General features: G+C 42.1%; 1 protein-coding gene across 1 annotated transcript in view; it reads right to left on the reverse strand.

The window, feature by feature from the left end:
- Window positions 1-20318, reverse strand: part of SPATA16 (spermatogenesis associated 16) — a 207455-nt gene that overhangs the window by 47666 nt on the left and 139471 nt on the right. Inside the window, exons 5-7 of the mRNA XM_032224818.1 lie at window positions 15079-15226; window positions 12967-13113; window positions 11473-11585 (exon numbers count right to left, since the gene is read on the reverse strand). Coding sequence (XP_032080709.1) covers window positions 11473-11585; window positions 12967-13113; window positions 15079-15226 — 408 coding nt within the window. The remainder of the gene's footprint in view (window positions 1-11472; window positions 11586-12966; window positions 13114-15078; window positions 15227-20318) is intronic.

Below are 20318 nucleotides of genomic sequence, written 5' to 3' on the forward strand. Positions count from 1 at the left end.
GACTCGGTGAGCATGGCGTGGCTTGGTGGGTGTGGCTTGGTGGGCATGGCAGGGGAAGGATACTGTAAAATCTCCATTCCCTTCCTACTCCAGGGCAAGGTCACTGCAAAATCCCCATTTCTGGGGAAATAGGACTCGGGAATCATAGAATAGATGGGGGCGGGGCCAGTCAGAGATGGTAATTACCGGTTCTCCGAACTACTCAAAATTTCTGCTACTGATTCTCCAGAACTGGTCAGAACCTGCTGAATACCACCTCTGCTCTATAGGCTACAAGTGCCTCCAGGATCAAGGCTTTTCCTCTGAAATTTTTTAGCAACAGGCCAATTTTTGACAGGGCAAGCATATATTTTTTGACCTTTTAAAAAGCAAAATGGGTGGTCTTAGGGATGTATATCAATGTCTACAGTTCACCACTACGCAACCCCTTGAAAAATTGCCCCTTTTCTATTGATTTTGCTATCTGATTTTTAGCAGCACAGTTATAGCCTATTGTAGCTGGCTCGGGCCTCTTTTTTTTTTTTAATTTTAAGAGTAGAAATGTGTTCTGTATCTCTCTCTCTCATCCCCACCCATAAAACATTTGCTGTGTCCAGCTGGTCAGGAGAGTGAATTGCAATCATTGACATATCCCTGGTTTAAATAAATGGTCTAGGAAGAGATAGGATACTGCATCCATCATGTTCCTTAGCACAGATGTGTCAAGATTGTGGCAAAGTACTTCGTTTCTTTCCAGCTTTTTCTAAATGACTCTTGTTTGGCTCTTTAGCACTGTTAAAACTTTTCTTTAACACCAGAATGTTTAAGAACCTCCAGTGATGTCACGATACATCATGCAAATGGTTCGGTTATATCACTTATAAATAACTTATGTCTCTCAATTACATCACTATGTCACACTTGGAATATTGCACCCAGTTTTGGTCACCACAATATAAAAAAAGATGTGGAGACTCTAGAAAGAGTGCAGAGAAGAGCAACAAAGATGATTAGGGGACTGGAGGCTAAAACATATGAAGAATGGTTGCAGGAATTGGGTAGGTCTAAACCAGGGGTCGGCAACTTTAAAAGCTCAAAGAGGGTCCTAATCGGAAGTCCCCCTTTCAATTCTGGAGCTGACCGGAAGTCCGGTTCCCCCACCATAGAGTCTCCTCCTAGCACAGTGTTCTTTTTCCTCTACCTGTCCTAACCAAAAGCCCTATCAATTGTGGAGCCGACCGGAAAACCCACCCCTTGCCATAGCGTCTCCCCTGGCACACTGTGCTTCCCTCCTGCCCCCCACCGAAAGGTCCTCTCAAAATTATGGCACCAACCGGCAACAAGGAGCTGCAGCAGAGGGATGAAAGAGTCATATGTGGCTACAGAGCCGCGGGTTGCTGACCCCTGGTCTAGTCTAATGAAAGGAAGGACTAGGGATGACATGATAGCAGTGTTTCAATATTTGAGAGGCTTCCAGAAAGAAAATGGGGTCAACTTATTCTCCAAAGTACATGAGGGCAGAACAAGAAGCAATGGATGGAAACTTATCAAGGAAAGATCCAATCTTGAACTAAGGAGAAATTTCCTGACAGTTAGAACAATTAATCCAGGGGTTCCCCATCTTCAGACCACGGTCCATTTAGAAGCAGGTCGCAGAAGCGTCAGGAGAGCACATGCACGCATGCAGTTCCATTTGTGTGAGTGGCGGGCGCAAGTGCCCACTGTTCATTGAAATGGAGCTGCATGCTCACTCGCCCATCGTTTGCATGTAACCATTCCCTCTCCCTCACCTCCTGCTGGTCCGCAAAGGCTGAGGATTGCTGAATTAATCAGTGGAACAACATGCCTCCAGGAGTTGTGGGTGATCCAACACTGGATGTTTTTAAGAAGACATTGGACAATCATTTGTCTCAAAGAATAGAATAGAATAGAAGCATTGGAAGGGACCTTGGAGGTCTTCTAGTCCAACCCCGTACTTAGGCAGGAAATCCTATATTATTTCAGACAAATGGATATCCAATCTCTTGGATTAGTTTCCACCCATTGCTTCTTGTTCTAACCTCAGGTGCTTTGGAGAATAGCTTGACTCCCTCTTCTTTGTGGCAGCCCCTGAGATATTGGAACACTCTGTGGGCACGCCCGCCATCGCCATCTGCTCTTCTGGTTTCCGGCGCATGCATGCGTAACAACCAGCTAGTGTTTGTGCACACTGGAGTGCCGTAAACCTGAAGAGAAGCTGGCTGATGCGGCATGCGCATGCTGGCCACCTGGTCTTTGGGTTTACCGCACTCCAGCATGTGCAAAAACCAGCTGGCTGGCATGTATGTGCCTGTCGTAAATCTGAAGACCAGGTGGTCAGCATGAGCATGCGCACCAGCCAGCTGGTCTTCGGTTTCTGGTGGTCGGCCACATATGCACATTCCGGTTTGGGCACTCAGTGCCGAAAAGGTTCGCCATCACTGCTATATGATTTCCTGCTTGAGCAAGGGGTTGGACTAGAAGACCTCCAAGGTCCCTTTCAACTGAGTCATTCTGTTATTTTGACAGGCTTGCTAATGTAATTGTCTTATCATTGCAACATGTCATTGCAACATGTAATCAGGTTGATAGGCGATTCCCACTGGGGGATGTGATACAGAGAGGTGTTCCATTCCCTAAGTGTGGTTCCAGGATGAATCAGTATCCCCATCCTCAGTTTTATTAGCATTTAAAGAGATGGGTGATGCAGCTGCGAATCATCTTGTCTACCTTGAATCCCAGGAGCGTGATACAAGTCAGGGCTACATCATATCAGCCTTCAGTGGGAACACAATATTTCTTATGGATTGGCCGGGAGCCAAGTACCTCGTAGGTGGTAAATGAGCAGATCAGGATGAAAGCTGTAATAAATCTTGGCTGCACATTTACTGAATGGAGGGCATTCTGGCTTCCCTTGCCTGCACCTCCATACATTTGGGCTAAAAAAAAAAAATCAAATTGAAGAGCTAATCTGGCTACTGTTGAATAAATAAGGCAATTTTCCCTAAGTCCATGCTGGAAGAAATAAGCCCCAAGCCTCATTCTCATATTTAAGAGGGTGGGGAGAAGGAGAGGTTTATAGCAGGTTGAATGCTGTCAGGGGTTGTATTTCAGCGGTAAGGAAGAAAATGCCGACAGAGAGTGAAAATAAGTGCCTTTGGCAGCGATAAGAGCCCACGGGGATATGAAGCTCATGATGGAAATTACCTAAGTGATGGCGGAGATCAAGAGACAACTAAAAAGCAGCAAAGAGACTAAGAAAGTGGCCAAGGAGAAGCTAAAAACACCTTGTCCTGGTACTGCAAAGGTTAAGTAAAGAGGGAGCTGAAATGAAGGCTTCAGGCACAATGAACTTGGTGATTTAGCAGAGGATAAAAGACTTGGCAACTGGGCTGAAGGGGTGAGGAAAAGGTTTGGCACAAGGCATTTGAAAACGGACTTTTAAAAGGAATGAAGTCAGCAAACAGAAATGGCCTTCCAGCCAGGTCCTGTTGAGCAAAAGCCAAAAACAAGCAAACAACCCAGTTGTGTGATTCAATTTTTTTACTACCGGTTTTATGGGCATGGCTTGGTGGGCGTGGCATGTCTTAGAGGGCATGGCATGGCTTGGTGGGTGTGGCATGGCTTGGTGGGCGTGGCATGGCCTGGTGGGTGTGACATGGCTTGGTGGGCATGGCATGGCTTGGTGGGCGTGGCATGGCTTGGTGGGCGTGGCATGGCTTGGTGGGCATGGCATGGCTTGGTGGGCGTGGCATGGCTTGGTGGGCATGACATAGCTTGGTGGGTGTGACATGGCTTGGTGGGCATGGAATGGCTTGGTGGGCGTGGCATGGCCTGGTGGGTGTGGCATGGCTTGGTGGGCATGGCATGGCTTGGTGGGTGTGGCATGGCTTGGTGGGTGTGGCATGGCCTAGTGAGTGTGACATGGCTTGGTGGGCATGGCATGGCTTGGTGGGTGTGGCATGGCTTGGTGGGCATGGCATGGCTTGGTGGGTGTGACATGGCTTGGTGGGCATAGAATGGCTTGGTGGGCATGGAATGGCTTGATGGGTGTGGCATGGCCTAGGGTGTGTGACATGGCTTGGTGGGCATGGCATGGCTTGGTGGGTGTGGCATGGCTTGGTGGGCATGGCATGGCTTGATGGGCGTGGCATGGCTTGGTGGGCGTGGCATGGCTTGGTGGGTGTGGCATGGCCTAGTGAATGTGACATGGCTTGGTGGGCATGGCATGGCATGGTGGGTGTGGCATGGCTTGGTGGGTGTGGCATGGCTTGATGGGTGTGGCATGGCTTGGTGGGCATGGCATGGCTTGGTGGGTGTGGCATGGCTTGGTGGGCATAGAATGGCTTGGTGGGTGTGGCATGGCTTGGTGGGTGTGGCATGGCCTAGTGAGTGTGACATGGCTTGGTGGGCATGGCATGGCTTGGTGGGTGTGGCATGGCTTGGTGGGCATGGCATGGCTTGGTGGGTGTGACATGGCTTGGTGGGCATAGAATGGCTTGGTGGGCATGGAATGGCTTGATGGGTGTGGCATGGCCTAGGGGGTGTGACATGGCTTGCTGGGCATGGCATGGCTTGGTGGGTGTGGCCTGGCTTGGTGGGCATGGCATGGCTTGATGGGTGTGGCATGGCTTGGTGGGCGTGGCATGGCTTGGTGGGTGTGGCATGGCCTAGTGAGTGTGACATGGCTTGGTGGGCATGGCATGGCATGGTGGGTGTGGCATGGCTTGGTGGGTGTGGCATGGCTTGATGGGTGTGGCATGGCTTGGTGGGTGTGGCATGGCTTGGTGGGCGTGGCATGGCTTGGTGGATGTGACATGGTGGACATGGCAGCTGGGACTTGGGAGGTGGAGAATAGATGGGGGTGGGACCAGTTCTCCGGACTACTCAAAATTTCCGCTAGTGGTTCTCCAGAACTGGTCAGAACCTGCTGAATACCACCTTTGAAACAACCCCTCCCCCACCTCCACTCAAAAATCTAAAAGTCAAAAATAAGCAGTAATCAAAACCAGGATGCCTTTTTGGTCAACCCGGGAACCTCCCAGGAAAAGGAAATTGGTTCAAGTGATCTTCCTATTAATTCCTGGTTAAAATGCAGTGCAAATAGTCCTTGATTTCACAACAGTTCATTTAGTGACTGTTCAAAGTTACAAAGGTGCTGGAAAAAGTAACGTATGACCATTTCCCCCACTTACCATCGTTGCAGCATCCTCATGGTCATATGACTTACATATGACTTACAAGAGCTGAGGTGACACAGTGGTTAAATGCAGCACTGCAGGCTACTTCAGCTGACTGCAGTTCTGCAGTTCGGCTGTTCAAATCTCAGCGGCTCAGGTTGACTCAGCCTTCCATCCTTCCGAGGTGGGTAAAATGAGGACCCGGATTGTTGTTGGGGGCAATATGCTGACTCTGTAAACCGCTTAGAGAGGGCTGAAAGCCCTATGAAGCGGTATATAAGTCTAACTGCTATGGCTATTGCTATTACATTTGGATGCTTGACAACTGATCCATATTTGTGATGGCTGCAGTGTCCCTGGGTTATGTCATCTCCTTTTGCAACCTTCTGACAAGCAAAGTTAACGGGGAAACCAGAATCAACCATGGTGCTAATTTAAGAACTGCAGTGATTCACTTAACAAATGTGATGGGAAAAGTCATAGAATGGGTCAAAACTTACGTAACAAATTTCTCACTAGGCAACATAAATTTAGGGCTCAACTGTGGTGATAAGTTGAGGAGTACCTGTATTGCATGCAAACTCTGCCCACAGTCTGAAGTTTGATCCCGATGGGGCTCAAGGTTGACTCACCCTTTCCTCCTTCCAAGGTCAGTAAAATGAGGACCCAGATGGTTGGAGGAAATATGCAAATAATACTTCTACATTGTAAACTGCCCAAAGAGTATTGTAAAGCACTATGGGGTGATATAAAAGCCTAAATAGCAACGGCACTTAGACTTATATACTGCTTCACTGTGCTTTACAGCCCCCTCTAAGCAGTTTACAGAGTCAGCCGATTGCCCCCAACAAGCTGGGTCCTCATTTAACTGACCTTGGAAGGATGGAAGGCTGAGTCAACCTTGAGCCCCGTCAGGATCGAACTGCCAAACTGCTGAACTGCAGCCAGCAGTCAACAGAAATGGCCAGCAGTACTACATTCTAACCATGGCTATTGCCATTGGCTATTTTTTCTCCGTTGGTGTAGGAACCTTCTATTGGTTGGTTCCCATCAATTAACAAGGTTTCAAAAGAGTTACTCCAAATCTAGGCCAGCTTTCCCCAAGCTATTTTAGCTCTGCTGTGAGGGCAGCTAACACAGCCAAAGGTCATGTTGCCAATATGACATTATTCAACTCATCTGGAGGGTACTACATGGTCAGAGTCTCATTGATGAAATGTTGAGGAGGCAAAATGATCAAAGTTATTATTATTATTATTATTGTACAATTGTATCACAGCGGCCAGTTGTTTCGCCGGATTTGGCATTGGTTACTAGTCGGGCCCCACCCAGGGGCCTAGGACGTCGTAACGTATTTTCGTAATATGCGTGCAGATCCAAGCAGTGCGGCTTTTTGCATTTGACTGATGGTGATTTTGTCAATTTTTAACTGTTTTAAATGTAATTCCAGTGCTTTTGGAATAGCACCCAGTGTGCCAATTACCACTGGAATTACCACTGCTGGTTTGTGCCATAGTCGTTGAATTTCGATTTTTAAGTCCTGGTATCTTGCGATTTTTTCATGTTCCTTCTCGGCGACCCTGCTATCACCTGGTATTGTGATGTCTATGATTGTGACCTTATTTTTCTCAACCAGTGTGATGTCTGGTGTATTATGCGCCAGTATTTTGTCGGTTTGTATACGGAAATCCCACAAGATCTTGACCATCTGATTTTCGGTGACTTTTTCAGGCTGATGTTCCCACCAGTTTGTTGCTGTTTTAATATTATAATTTTTGCACAAATTCCAATGGATCATTTGTGCTACTGAATTGTGCCGCAATTTATAATCAGTCTGCGTGATTTTTTTACAGCAGCTGAGTATGTGATCAACAGTTTCATCAGCTTCTTTGCAAAGTCTGCATTTGGCATCATCAGAGGATTTTTCGATTTTGGCCTTAATGGCATTTGTGCGGATAGCTTGCTCTTGCGCAGCCAGGATTAGTGACTCTGTTTCTTTCTTTAATGTACCTGTTTTTAACCATAACCAAGTTTGTTCACTGTCCACTTTATCTTTTATTTTTTCCAGAAATTGACCATGCAGTGCTTTGTTCTGCCAACTCTCCATTCTTGATTTTATCACATCTTTTCTGTATTCTTGTTTTGTCTGTTGGGCCTTCAGTAGATTTTTGTTCTTTACTTCGATTAATAGATGTTCTTGAGTGTCTTTTAAATAATCAGCCAGTGCATGTTTTTCTTCTTCAACTGTTTGCTTCACTTGTAATAATCCTCTGCCACCTGATTTTCGGGGCAGATATAGTCTATCAGTATCACCACGTGGATGTAAACTGTAGTGTATTGTCATTAGTTTCCTGGTTTTTCGGTCCAAAAGGTCCAAATCAGCTTGTGTCCAGTTAACTATTCCAGCTGTGTATCTTATAACTGGTATTGCCCAGGTATTTATGGCCTTGATTGTATTTCCACCATTCAATTTAGATTTTAAAATTTTCCTAACTCTGTTGGTGTACTCTCGCCTGACAATAGTTTTTACTTCTCCATGCTTGATGTTATCCAACTGCAGAATGCCTAAGTATTTGTAGGCTTCATTTTCTTTGCATTTAATTAGTTGGCCATTGGGCATTTCAATTCCCTCAGATGCAGTGATTTTGCCCCTTTTTATGGATACAGTGGCGCATTTTTCCATGCCAAACTGCATTGAAATATCGGTGCTGAATACTCGGACTGTATTTGTCAATGATTGGATTTCTATTTCTGACTTTCCATAGAGTTTCAAATCATCCATATATAGTAAATGCGAAATTTTTTCAGCTTTTTTGGCTGTTTGGTAGCCTAATTTCATTTTTTTTAAGATTACTGATAGTGGGATCATTGCGATGATGAAGAGAAGAGGTGAAAGTGAATCACCCTGGAAAATTCCTCGCTTGATATTAACCATTCCGTAGCTCTCATTCCCTACTGCCAACTCAGTTCTCCATTGTTTCATTGCCTTTTCAGTAAAGGATGTAATATTTTTGCTAATGCCAGTTGTTTCTAAGCATTTTATGATCCAACTATGTGGCAGTGAGTCAAATGCCTTTTTGTAATCAATCCAGACCATATTCAAGTTCGTTTTTCTGTTCTTACAATTTTCTAATATCATTTTATCAATTAGAAGCTGATCTTTTGTGCCCCTGCTCCTTCTTTTGTTGCCTTTTTGCTCTACTGGCAAGATGTTGTTTGTTTCCAATAATCCATCATGTTATCTGCAATAATGCCTGTGAGTAATTTGAAGGTTGTTGGTAAGCATGTTATTGGTCTATAGTTTTCAGGTGTTGTTCCTTTAGTTGGATCTTTCTGAATCAAGTATGTTTTTCCAGTTGTCAACCATTCATCAATTTGGCCCTTTTGTAAAATTTCATTCAGTTGCCTGGCCAATATTGCATGTAAACTGGTCAGATATTTGAGCCAGAAACCATGTAATTGGTCCTTTCCAGGTGATGTCCAATTCTTTACCTTTTTAACTCGATTTTTGATCATCTCAGTTGTTATTTCTAATACTTGCATTTGTTTGTTGCCAATGCTTTTCTCAAAGTCATGTATCCACTTTGCTTCCTTGTTGTAGTCCTTTGCATTTTCCCACAATTCTTTCAACTGTGGCCTGCTTTTCTGGTTTTTCACTTTTGGTGTCACCATTCACATTAAGACTTTGATAAAAACGCCTTTGGTCTGATCGAAATTGCTGATTTTGTTTATATTGGATGATTCGTGCCTCATATCTTTCAATTTTTCTAGCTGTTGCTGTTATCTGCTGTTTTACAATCTCTACAGCTTCATTGATGTTTCTTGTATCCAATCTATATCTTCTGATTAGCCGATCTATGATTTTGTTGTTTTTAAGCCGTTGCTCATGCATGTTCTTTAAGTTACTAGCATCTGCCCTTAATTTTTTGATTTTTTGTTCTAGACGGATTTTCCACTTTGGCTTTGATGCTTTTTCTGTTGTGTGACTAGGTACTTTAATTTTAATGCCTAGTTCGTTAGTGACTATTACAGCTGCGCTGTACATTAACTGGTTTGTTTCCAAGATGGATCCCGGTTCAATTGTTGAAAACACTGCATTAACCATTTTCATGATAGGGGCCAAAATTTTCTTAGGCACAGTTTTTAGTGATGGTAAACGTTGCCTTTCCTCATTAAGCAGAAAATGCTCCATGATCTTATCCTTCAATTCTTTTTGTTTTTGAGTTAGTTCATCAGTTGGTTCAGTGATAACTGGTTCTAGTGGTGGTGATGTTATTTCCTCCCTGAGAGCTTCTTCTGGGAGTTCTACTATAGTGTCTTTAGTTGTGTCTTGAATATCAGTTATTTCCGCTTGTGATATTGTTTTTTGGGTTTTGCAATTTGCCTGAATTTCCTCATGTTCAACTTCACTAAACACTTTATTCCGTATAATAAATCGCCTTTGATCTGCTAGTCGTTGTTCACTAACATTTGAATCTGGATATTGTTGTTTCCATAATTCATACATTCGCTTTAAATATCCTCTTTTTTCTGGCTCTGAGTTGTAGTAACAGGCCATTATGGCACGGTTTTCATCTGCACTATATTTTTGTCGTTTTGTTGGCTGGTCCACTTGTAGCCCACTTGTCGACGGATGTCCAGGGACCCCAACATCCGCCGCGGCCCTTGTTAACCCGCGCGACGACCGATGCGGTATGGAATTCTTATTCGTTTTTTTCACCATATTGTATGGGTTGGCGGGTTTTTTTTTACGGGACCAGATGCCAACCTGATCCCAACCTTCCTCCTTTCTCATCCGGGCTTGGGACCGGCAACGGCGGAGTTGTTATTATTATTATTATTATTATTATTATTATTATTATTATTATTATTTAAATGTAGTGAATCTCTTGCACAATGGCAGCCTCAAACAACCCACTAGACTTGGTTCCTGTATTTACCTATTTTCTGGGTGGTACCAGGGGTGGGTTTCAGCTGACATTACTGCAGGATCGCTCGTGCACATGGTTCATGCCGTCATGCGCGCTGGATGTAGCATCATGCGCGCTACAAAGATTAATACATTAATTCAGTTGGCTGGGATCAGTGGTGGGTTTCAAAAATTGTTCGAACCTACTCTGTGGGTGTGACCTCTTTTGTGGGAGTGGTTTGCCACCCATGTGACTGGATGGGAGTGGCTTGCCGCCCATGTGACTGGATATGAAATTATGAATTAGTACTTAGGTCGTTCCAAGTAGCTATTCAGAAACTCTGGCATTGAAGCATGCAAGTCTTAAAGCTGTCAAGTTACAAGATCCTTGCACCCCTAATCCTTTAGCAGTGGTGGGTTTCAAAAAATTTTGGAACCTCTTCTGTAGGTGTGGCCTGCTTTCTGGGTCCACTGGTGGAAACTCTTCTAACCGGTCCGATAGATTTGACGAACCGGTTCTACCGAATAGGTGCAAACTGGTAGGAACCCACCTCTGACTGGGATGCTAAGAATATAAGGACATAATTGTCTTATAGTGCAATTGTACCCAGGTCTGCTAAGAAATGCCCCTCAGTTTCTTATAGGGAGGTATAAGAATGCGGTCTTAAGTGATAATGTGATGGTGAGCCAAAGCAAGTCTTCACTTTGAAGCCTTCGAAAAGGGTCTTGATCTAAATTTCTTTGTGGTCTTCTTGCTTTTGAAAAATTAGAAGTCTCTTTTCATCAGAAACTTGGAGAAATCATCAAACAGCCACATGTTTTTTCACCCCCTCCCAATTCTTTTGAAGGGATTGGACAGAACATACAAAAAGAGCACCTCCCTCGGAGTGGAGAACAGCGAACAGGTTTCAGTAAATAGGATAGCCTTACTTATTCCTTTAAAAAAAAAATCTTTAAACTTTCAAAATATTTTCTAGAAGAAAGTCGCAGCTATAATTGCCTTTTCTGAAATCTGAAAATTCCCTAAGTTGCAAAAGAGGTACAAGAGATTTAGGTAAGGAAGGGATAAACTAGTTCATCATACACTTTGGAAGACATCAGGCTGAAACTTTAACTTCCTTTTAAGTTATAAGCCCAAAGATTTACTTCCGTTTAAGCCTACTTGCTCTTAAAATCCAATTCACTAACTCATTTAAGGTGAAATATGGAAATTCAATTCAAAGGACGCTAACTATTACCAAAGGGGCTACGTCTTTAGATACTTTGACATAGCTGAGTTGCAGATTTAAGCTAAGTAGTTCTTTTCCTCATTAACTGGATAAGATGTTTAACTGTAGGTAACAGCGGACTGAGGCAAGCGTCTCAGGGAAACATAACCTTACTCACTGTTAATTTGGTGCCTCTAATAAAATCCATTATTGGTAAGATCCTTTTTCCGATGGTCTCCAGGTGTCTCTCAGCCTCATCTTTTGTGATAGGGCTGAAAGGAGCTTTGTGCTCTAGTGAGGAGGCAAAAAAAATATTACACTGAATATGTATGTATGTATGTACCGTATGTATGTATATTACTATTAGTCATATTAATTACTTTCAACCAACTTATATATTTCTAATAGTAATGCATATTTGCATTACTAATCTGCATTGCAATCTGTCATTATTCAATTATTCTATGTTTTCTCTTATTATTGCTCTCATTTTATTAAATATTCTTCTTTTCTCTTATTTCTATCTTTTATTCTAACTTTTAATCATGTCATCCTTTGTTAAAAAACATTATCTTTCTATCCTACCTAATTTCTAATCATGTCACCTACCTACAAAGAAAAAAAGGAAAGAGAGAGGAAAAATCCAATCAAATAAAAACAACACCAAAAACAAAAAATTTTCTATACATCATTTCTTGCCCGCTTCAATACTTTAATTGCTATGCCTTTTTATTTTTGACTTGTTTCCCATATTCCTCTCTAAGATCTTTATCTCTTTTTATATCTGTTTCTTGGCTGTTCAATCTGAATATATATACTGAATATTTATATTTAAAGGTATTATTATTATTATTATTATTATTTGCTATGTGTAGGTGAAAGACAGTTCTCAAATGATCACCAAATTAATTACTGATTGGTCTCTCAACAGAAGAAAAAATTTTTTTTTGCTCCTACCAAAGGAAAATAGCTTCTAATCAATTAGATCATAAAGATGAGAGAAAGCTGATCCCACTTTATTTGACTCGTGCTGTTGTGTAATTGGTATCAATTATGCTGTTTGCAAATAAATTAAGGCAGTAAACATGACCTTACTCAGATATGCCCATACATTTATCTATATGGGTATATCATGAGGATAGGAATATTTAAGGAACCACTAAAAACATTTGTAAATTTATCTACAATCTATCTTGTAAAGTTCAAAATGTGTATATATGTTTGTGGGGGTGTGTTTGTGTGCATACATCGATGTACATGTTTTGCTACTTAGTAAAATTGTGCAAAACTCTGTATCAGTAAGAACTGACCTGCTCAAATCTTCTTCACCAAATTGTTTTTCCTAACTTTGGAGATGCACATAAGGGAAAATACATGAAACTGATGGTGATTTAGCCTTAAGGCAGTGTTTCTCAACCTTGACAACTTTAAGATGAGCAGACTTCAGCTCCCAAAATTCCCCAGCAGGGAATTCTTGGAGTTGGGAGCCACATATCTTAAAATGGCTGAGATTGAGAAACAGCATCTTAAATAGAAATCGGATAGAATGAGGGGTGAGGGATAGGGAGGGAGGGAGGGAGGGAGAGAGAGAGAGAGAGAGAGAGAGAGAGAGAGAGAGAGAGGGAGAGGGAGAGGGAGAGGGAGAGGGAGAGGGAGAGAGAGATTTTACCACCTGAAAACGTTGGCAGTTTTCTACAAGACATTTTTTCTAAAAATTTTCCAATTTCTTTGCTTTTCAGGCCCAGGGTCAGCAAATAGGATTGAGGAGATAGACAAGACCAATCAGCTGTTTGTGGCAAACTGTGCAATCCATGAGGGTCTGGAAAGAAGAAAGAAAGAAAGGGAAGGGAGAGCATTGACTATGGTAAGACAGCCATTGATATTTGTTATTCCCATTTACCAAATTTCCACACACATCAGAACGGACTCCCATGTAAGCATCACAGAAGACAAGTATGCATTGTAATAAATTAAACTGTTTTTCTTGAAAGGAATGAGTAAGGAATTTAATTTTTCAATGCAAGAAACCTTCTCTCTGGTTGGGCTGAAAATCGTTAGCTGCTTCTTATTTTATTGCACTTATTTTTGTGTCTTCAGATGGCTGCCTGCCCGGTCATTGAATGAGTATTATTTAATCTACATGTCTTTCCCTCTATGAATATTCAACAGTCCACCTATTCACTCAGCAGTGGTTTCACTTGCTTTATGGGGCCTATAAGGGAATACCTTGTAAAGAAACCTATTGTCGGCCTCTGTTTTGCTGCTTGCTTTTGGCTGCCATTGAAACAGGGAGGGGGGGGGCATGGTATTTGGGTGGGGAAGTGTTCAGTGCAGGAGTGACTGTAAAAAGGGAGTTGTTCTCACCATCTACTACACATGTTGCAGATAGAGGATTTGCCGCCAAGGCCAACTTTCCGGCATACCAACCTGATGATGCTTTTTGAAGATGTCTCCCACATGACACCTGTGGGGTGTTTGGATTGGACTTTGGGTTGGGGTTACCAAGGGGAGGGAGTTGGGTCACATATTGATATCTATGATTACGCACGTTTTTGCCTCAGATCTTGCTTTGCCTAGCTGCTATCTACTCGTGACCAGTAAAAGTACTCTTAATTCTGCAAAATGGAGTTGAGTGGTTTTTTTCTTGGTTACTGAGGGAGGCTACCGTGACACCTAGGAAAATCCTCCTTTTTTGTGTGTGCAAGAAATGCTTTTTGAAATGTTGTTCCTGTCCAGCATAGGTAGTATTCGGCCTACAATTATTAATTTAGTGACCATTTGAAGTTACAATTGCACTGGGAAAAAAAAGACTAATGATTGTGTTTCACACATTTTCCCCCCTGTATTTTCGCCTTCCCATAGTCATCTGATCAAAATTCAGCCACTTGGCAACTGGTTCATATTTTATGACGGTTGAAATGTCCCAGGTTCATGCGATCACCTTTTGTGACATTCCGACAAACAAATTCAATGGGAAAACTGGATTCAGTCAATCTTTGTGTTTATTAATTTAACAACTGCAGTGATTCACTTCACAATGGTGGCAAGAAAGATCGTAAAATGAGGCAAAAGTAACTGAATGACTGTCTTGCTTAGTAACATAAATTTTGGGCCGAATTGTGACCGTAGGTCGAAGACTATCAGTAATGAGGTAAAGTAGGGGGAAACCACTTGCTGATAGCAAACAAAATGGGGTTGTGTGAAGTCAAATGTCACCTGGGCCCAGTGGTGGGTTTCAATTTTTTTTAGAATCTCTTCTGTAGGTGTGGCCTGCTTTGTGGGAGTGGCTTGCTGGTCATGTGACCGGGTGGGAGTGGCTTGTCAGCCATGTGACTGGGTAGGCATGACCAACTTGTAAAATGTGGTGAAACAACGCTCTTGCTTAGCAACCAAAATGTTGGCTCAGAAATTCTGGCATTTGAAGCACGCAAGTCTTAAAGCTGTCAAGTTACAAGACCCTTGCACCCCTAAACCTTTAGAAAAAAACCCCCAGAGGTGTTCAAATTTGACAGCTTTAAGACTTGCGGACTTCAACTCCCAGAATTCGTCCTCTCGCTCTTCATCTTGATGATGTTCGGATGGGCGGTGGGAGGGAGCTGGAACCTGTTCTAAACGGCACTGTAGATTTGTGGAACCTCTTCTATAGAAGAGCTTGGAACTGGCAGGAACCCACCCCTGCCTGGGCCAGATCTGATAATTGTTCACTATTTTTTTGTCATTCTCCCCCAAACCCATCCATCAATGATAGCAAGCTTAATTTTGAAGGATTGTGCCATATTGTCACCTGTATATATGTATTCCACATAGTCAGGATGCTTTTTTATAAAAACTTCCTTTAGCTTGTCTGTGTTTTCAACCTTTATTTTTATGGCAAAGGGAGTATACATCACTGAAAAATATTCTGCCCTTGTGATAGCTTCTTCAATCATAGCCTGAAAAAGAAGGAGAAGAAGGAATGGGGAAAAGACAGATGATACAGCCTATTTTTTTAAACTTGAGCTACTATTTAAAAAGCACAAAAAGATGAGGAAAAGATGAAAAATAATTACCTTCATGGATGATATTTCCCCCCTTAATAATTGCACAGTCATGCAAAGATAACATATTTCGGGATTGAATATTAATTAGAAAAAAAATAAATGAGTTCCAGAATGCATTGTCTGTATCACCCTGAGAGAATAAATTTTAATGTAGGAAAAGAACATTTGTAAACATTTCCCACTGCAGCAGGTCTAAGCCTTTGGTGGGAGGAAGATAGACATTAGTGAATTATCTGAACGATAATAAGAAAATGAATTTTATCTTCTCTCAAGGTCATATTCATACCATTCAAGATTTTGTTCAAAGCTAAGGAAGCTGGTTGAACTTTTATGTTGTTTTAAATATGAACACTCCAGAGATAAAGTTGCACATGCCGAATAAAATGAAGGAGTAAAGAATTTGTGATTCACATCCCAAATTTATAGGAGTCACCCTCTCCCATTGGGAAAGGGCTCAGAGAAAATCAGACTGGAATAACAACTTTACTTATTCATTATTTGGGACTCCCATCCATCCAGTAACTTGTTTTTCTTTCAACAACAACAACAACAACAACAACAACAACAATAATAGACAATAATAATATAGACCTGAATTATAAATTGTGGCACAATTCAGTAGCACAAATGATCCATTGGAATTTGTGCAAAAATTATAATATTAAAACAGCAACAAACTGGTGGGAACATAAGCCTGAAAAAGTCACCGAAAATCAGATGGTCAAGATCTTGTGGGATTTTCGCATACAAACGGACAAAATACTGGCTCATAATACACCAGACATCACACTGGTTGAGAAAAACAATCATAGACATCGCAATACCAGGTGATAGCAGGGTCGACGAGAAGGAATATGAAAAAATCGCGAAATACCAGGACTTAAAAATTGAAATTCAACGATTATGGCACAAACCAGCAGGGGTAATTCCAGTAGTAATTTGCACACTGGGTGCAAGAGCCGAGGTGGCGCAGTGATTAGGGTGCAGTACTGCAGCCACTTCAGCTGACTGCTAGTTCTGCAGCTCGGCGGTTCAAATCTCATTGGCTCAGGGTTGACTCAGCCTTCCATCCTTCCGAGGTGGGTAAAATGAGGACCCAGATTGTGGGGGCAATATGCCAACTCTGTAAACTGCTTAGAGAGGGCTGAAAGCCCTATGAAGCGGTATATAAGTCTAACTGCTATTGCTATTGCTATTGCTATTGCTATTGCTATTCCAAAAGCACTGGAATTACATTTAAAACAGTTAAAAATTGACAAAATCACCATCAGTCAAATGCAAAAAGCCGCACTGCTTGGATCTGCAAGCATATTACGAAAATACGTTACGACGTCCTAGGCCCCTGGGTGGGGCCCGACTAGTAACCAATGCCAAATCCGGCGAAACAACTGGCCGCTGTGATACAATTGTATAATAATAATAATAATCTCATTGTCATCGGGGCACTTGGCACCATGTCCAAGAATTTTACAAGATACATCAACAAATTGCAAATAACACCAAAGCTTCCTGCCATAACACCAGTGGAACTGCAAAAAAAAAAAAAAAAAACCCTGTGCTACTGGGAAAATCTTATATTTTAAGAAGGTACTTGGTTAATACCTAGGATGCTGGCAGTAAACCGTATCAACTATTAGCTCCAGTCACTGGTATTTGTAATGCATTGTTGAATGCTCAGTTGCCTGAGTTTCATGTTTAATGAATAAAGTATATATAATCTTACTAAGATTTTAATTACCATAGTAAAAACTAATGCAAACAAGAAAAAGAAGAGAATGGAAAGAAAGAAGAAAAAGAGAAACAAGAAATGACAATAAAGAAAAGGAATACATAAATAAGTAATTTCCAACCTTCACAACAGTTACAAACCAATTTCATAATTCTTCTCCCCCCGTGAGGTTAAATATCTCCTTATCTCAAGTCTGGTTCCTTATCTATAGGTAAATCTCTAAAATATCAGCCCTGATATCAGCAAAAGTCCATAAAGAGTTGTTAGAACATTGTGGGGGGTGGGGAGATCTTATTTTAACCTTGATCACCTATTTCTTCCTTTACTTCTGTCTTAGGTTTAATTCAATCAAATATTGTTATAAGATTTGGTTTCTCTGCAATTCCTTATCCCATTGCACAGATTTCTTTAAGTGAACTTTACCTGGGACAAGATAGGCTTACCAGCATTTTCTCAAGGATTTCTTCTTTTTTTAACTGCCCAGTCTTGTGGTGGATAAATGGCCTGAAGTAACCCAGCTAGTTTTGTGCATGTGGTAGAACTAGAACTCAGTTCTCCTAGTCAAATATCTTTAAACGCTACTTCAAACTTACTCTCAATCTCCTTGTCCTCTTATTTAGGATGATATTGGGAAGAGTAGTCTGAAATTGGGCAAAACAGGAAATATGGAGCTGTTAAGTTTGTAACGTCTTTCAATCAAGACTGATGACCTTCCTAGAGGAGTTTAACTTATCTATTTAAAGGCTTTCTTGCAAAATCCATAAATAAATAAGCAAACAAATAAATAATATTGGTATTGTTTCTACTCCAACACTGACATGGGGCGGATTCTACATACTGATAGTTGGGTCTGGAAAGCATTAGAGGATGGCCACTCTTTTAAAATTATGGATTAGTTTAATCGTAGCACAATTTATCTATTAAACTACAGTGGCCTAGGTTGAACACAACAATTACCATGAATTAAAAGCTCAATCCATATATCATCGTCTTTTAATGACCCCATAATGTATTGCGTGGTGGAGTCTGGGCCACTGAATGGAGCTAGTGGAGTGTTTTAATGGCCGGATGCCCTTCCTGTCACTAATGTGGAGTTTTGTTCAGCAGATATATTCTCAGTGTGCCCAGAGAGAGAAATACCTGCCTCTAACTGGGATTGAATTCACAGCCTCGTGATTGTGAGCTGAGAATTTACTTCTAGACCACCGCACCATTCCATAAACTCAATCCATTTATGAACCCAGTACTTGTGGCTTATTCAGCAAATCATGGTTATATCAACCATGTCCTGCCATAATGTACAAGCTCAGCTCTTCCTGCTATCAGTTAACAACCTATCTTGGGACAGCTTTCCTGAATTCAAACTTAGAATGTGTGCATATTTGTCTTTCACTTTTGATATAGGTTCCCCCCACCCCTAAATGATATGTCACAATTCTATTTTTCATAGGGATTGCCTTTCATGAGGACAAATTGACAAAAGCAAAGAAGGAATACCAAAGACTTTCCACAAAGAAAAAAAAATCTATGTGGAACTGAAAAATTACTGCATTCAGGTTTATTAGCAGATGGACTGCCAGTACCCTGGCACTCAAGGTCACTCCTTGGTGATGCAAAGTTGTTCACAAAATCATGTGCAAAGCTAAGCTATGTTCGAATATTCATGACTGGGAAAGACATGGTAACATGGACAGCCAATGAATGGGTATATCAACTAAGTCAGCCAGTGGGAGCTTAAACAGATCTGAGTGTGTGCTGAGAATTGAAACAAAAATGACTCTGCTCTGAACTCTGAAATGAAACTAATTGTTCCCTCCTGCTTGTGCTCTGCTTGTAACTTCTATCACGTTGAAAGAATCTGTTATTGGTTATTGTACATTTATTCATCTGTTATTATGTATATAAAGAAGTTAACGGATCCAGCTGAATCAGTTATCTGGGTGTGCTTTCTGGATTTGATTTTTCTGCAACAAACTCTGAGAAGCAATGTTTCCAAAAGTAGAGACTGCTTGCCTGGGAAGGAAAGGCTGAGGGAATTCAAAATTTTTCTTTTCTTTCGGAATAAACAGAGACTTTGGTTTACATTATGCCATGTCGCTAAATGCGGATTCTGACAAAAACAACTTTTTGATCAGTTTGCCTTAATGCCACATGCCCAGAAATAAAATACACTAAGAGGCCGTAGTAAAGCAGAAACCCTGCTTTGCCAACCATCCAACAGTAGATGCCATTGAGAAACATGGCTTTATTTGCTAACAGCAAAGATATATATTAAATCCGTGGATACATTTAAGGGAATTCAGAATTGCCTGTGCTGTTAAACAATGCCAGGCATTCACCTCAGGCAGCCGGGAGAAAAGCAACAAAGAACTGCTGAAGAAAACTGTATGTATGTCAAGGGGCCTGCCCTGGATCTGCCCTCTTACTGACACTGTTGGAGCAATCAGCTATCAGGTCACTCAGCCTTTGGATAAGGAGTAGTAGAAACACTTTCTTGTTTTCTTGACTGAGGCAAGAAATACCATACATCAATTCTGAGAAGACTTCTGAGCCTTGCTAGACCTGGTGAGGTAACTACAGTCGGACCACAGGACCATAGCTCAGAATCTGAAAGATCTCTGAAGTGTCTACTTAAGGAAGGGCCGCTAATAAGGACAAGAATCAACTAATAGCATTTGGTCAAGGGTGAGCATCCTATGGGTTCACCAGATGTCCTTTTCTTCTCATCCTAATAGATCAATACAAAGAGACAACAGTCGCAGGAACTGGGTTCTAGTGAAAAACAGCCCTAAGGGAGACATGACAGAAGTGTTCCAATACTTGAGGGGCTCCTACAAAGATGAAGAGGTCAAACTATTTTCCAAAGCACCAGAATGCAAGACAAGAAACAAGCCTTTTAGGAGAAGGGAAGAGGAGAAGGGAAAGCAGTGGTGGGTTGCAGGTGGTACACCTCGGTACGGGCGTACCGGTGCCTGCCCGGAGCATCGGGTACCATTCCGGTACAGTGCTCCGGAGGGTCCACCCACCCGCCCGAGCTCCTTACCTGTATTTGAGCTCTTCAACGCTTCTGTGCACGCAAATGGAGCGCACGGCGCCTCTGCGATGCTCTGCTAAGCAGCTGGAGTGTCGCGGAGGCTTGTGGAGGCTCGCTGAGGCGTTGCAAGAGGTAAGGACACATGTGTAAGCTGTGAGCATTCATGTGGTAGACGCCGGGCCCCGTTGCACCATACCAGTTGCACTGGGATCCGGAACCCA

Source organism: Thamnophis elegans, chromosome 10, assembly GCF_009769535.1.
Source record: "Thamnophis elegans isolate rThaEle1 chromosome 10, rThaEle1.pri, whole genome shotgun sequence".
Lineage (NCBI taxonomy): Eukaryota > Metazoa > Chordata > Lepidosauria > Squamata > Colubridae > Thamnophis > Thamnophis elegans.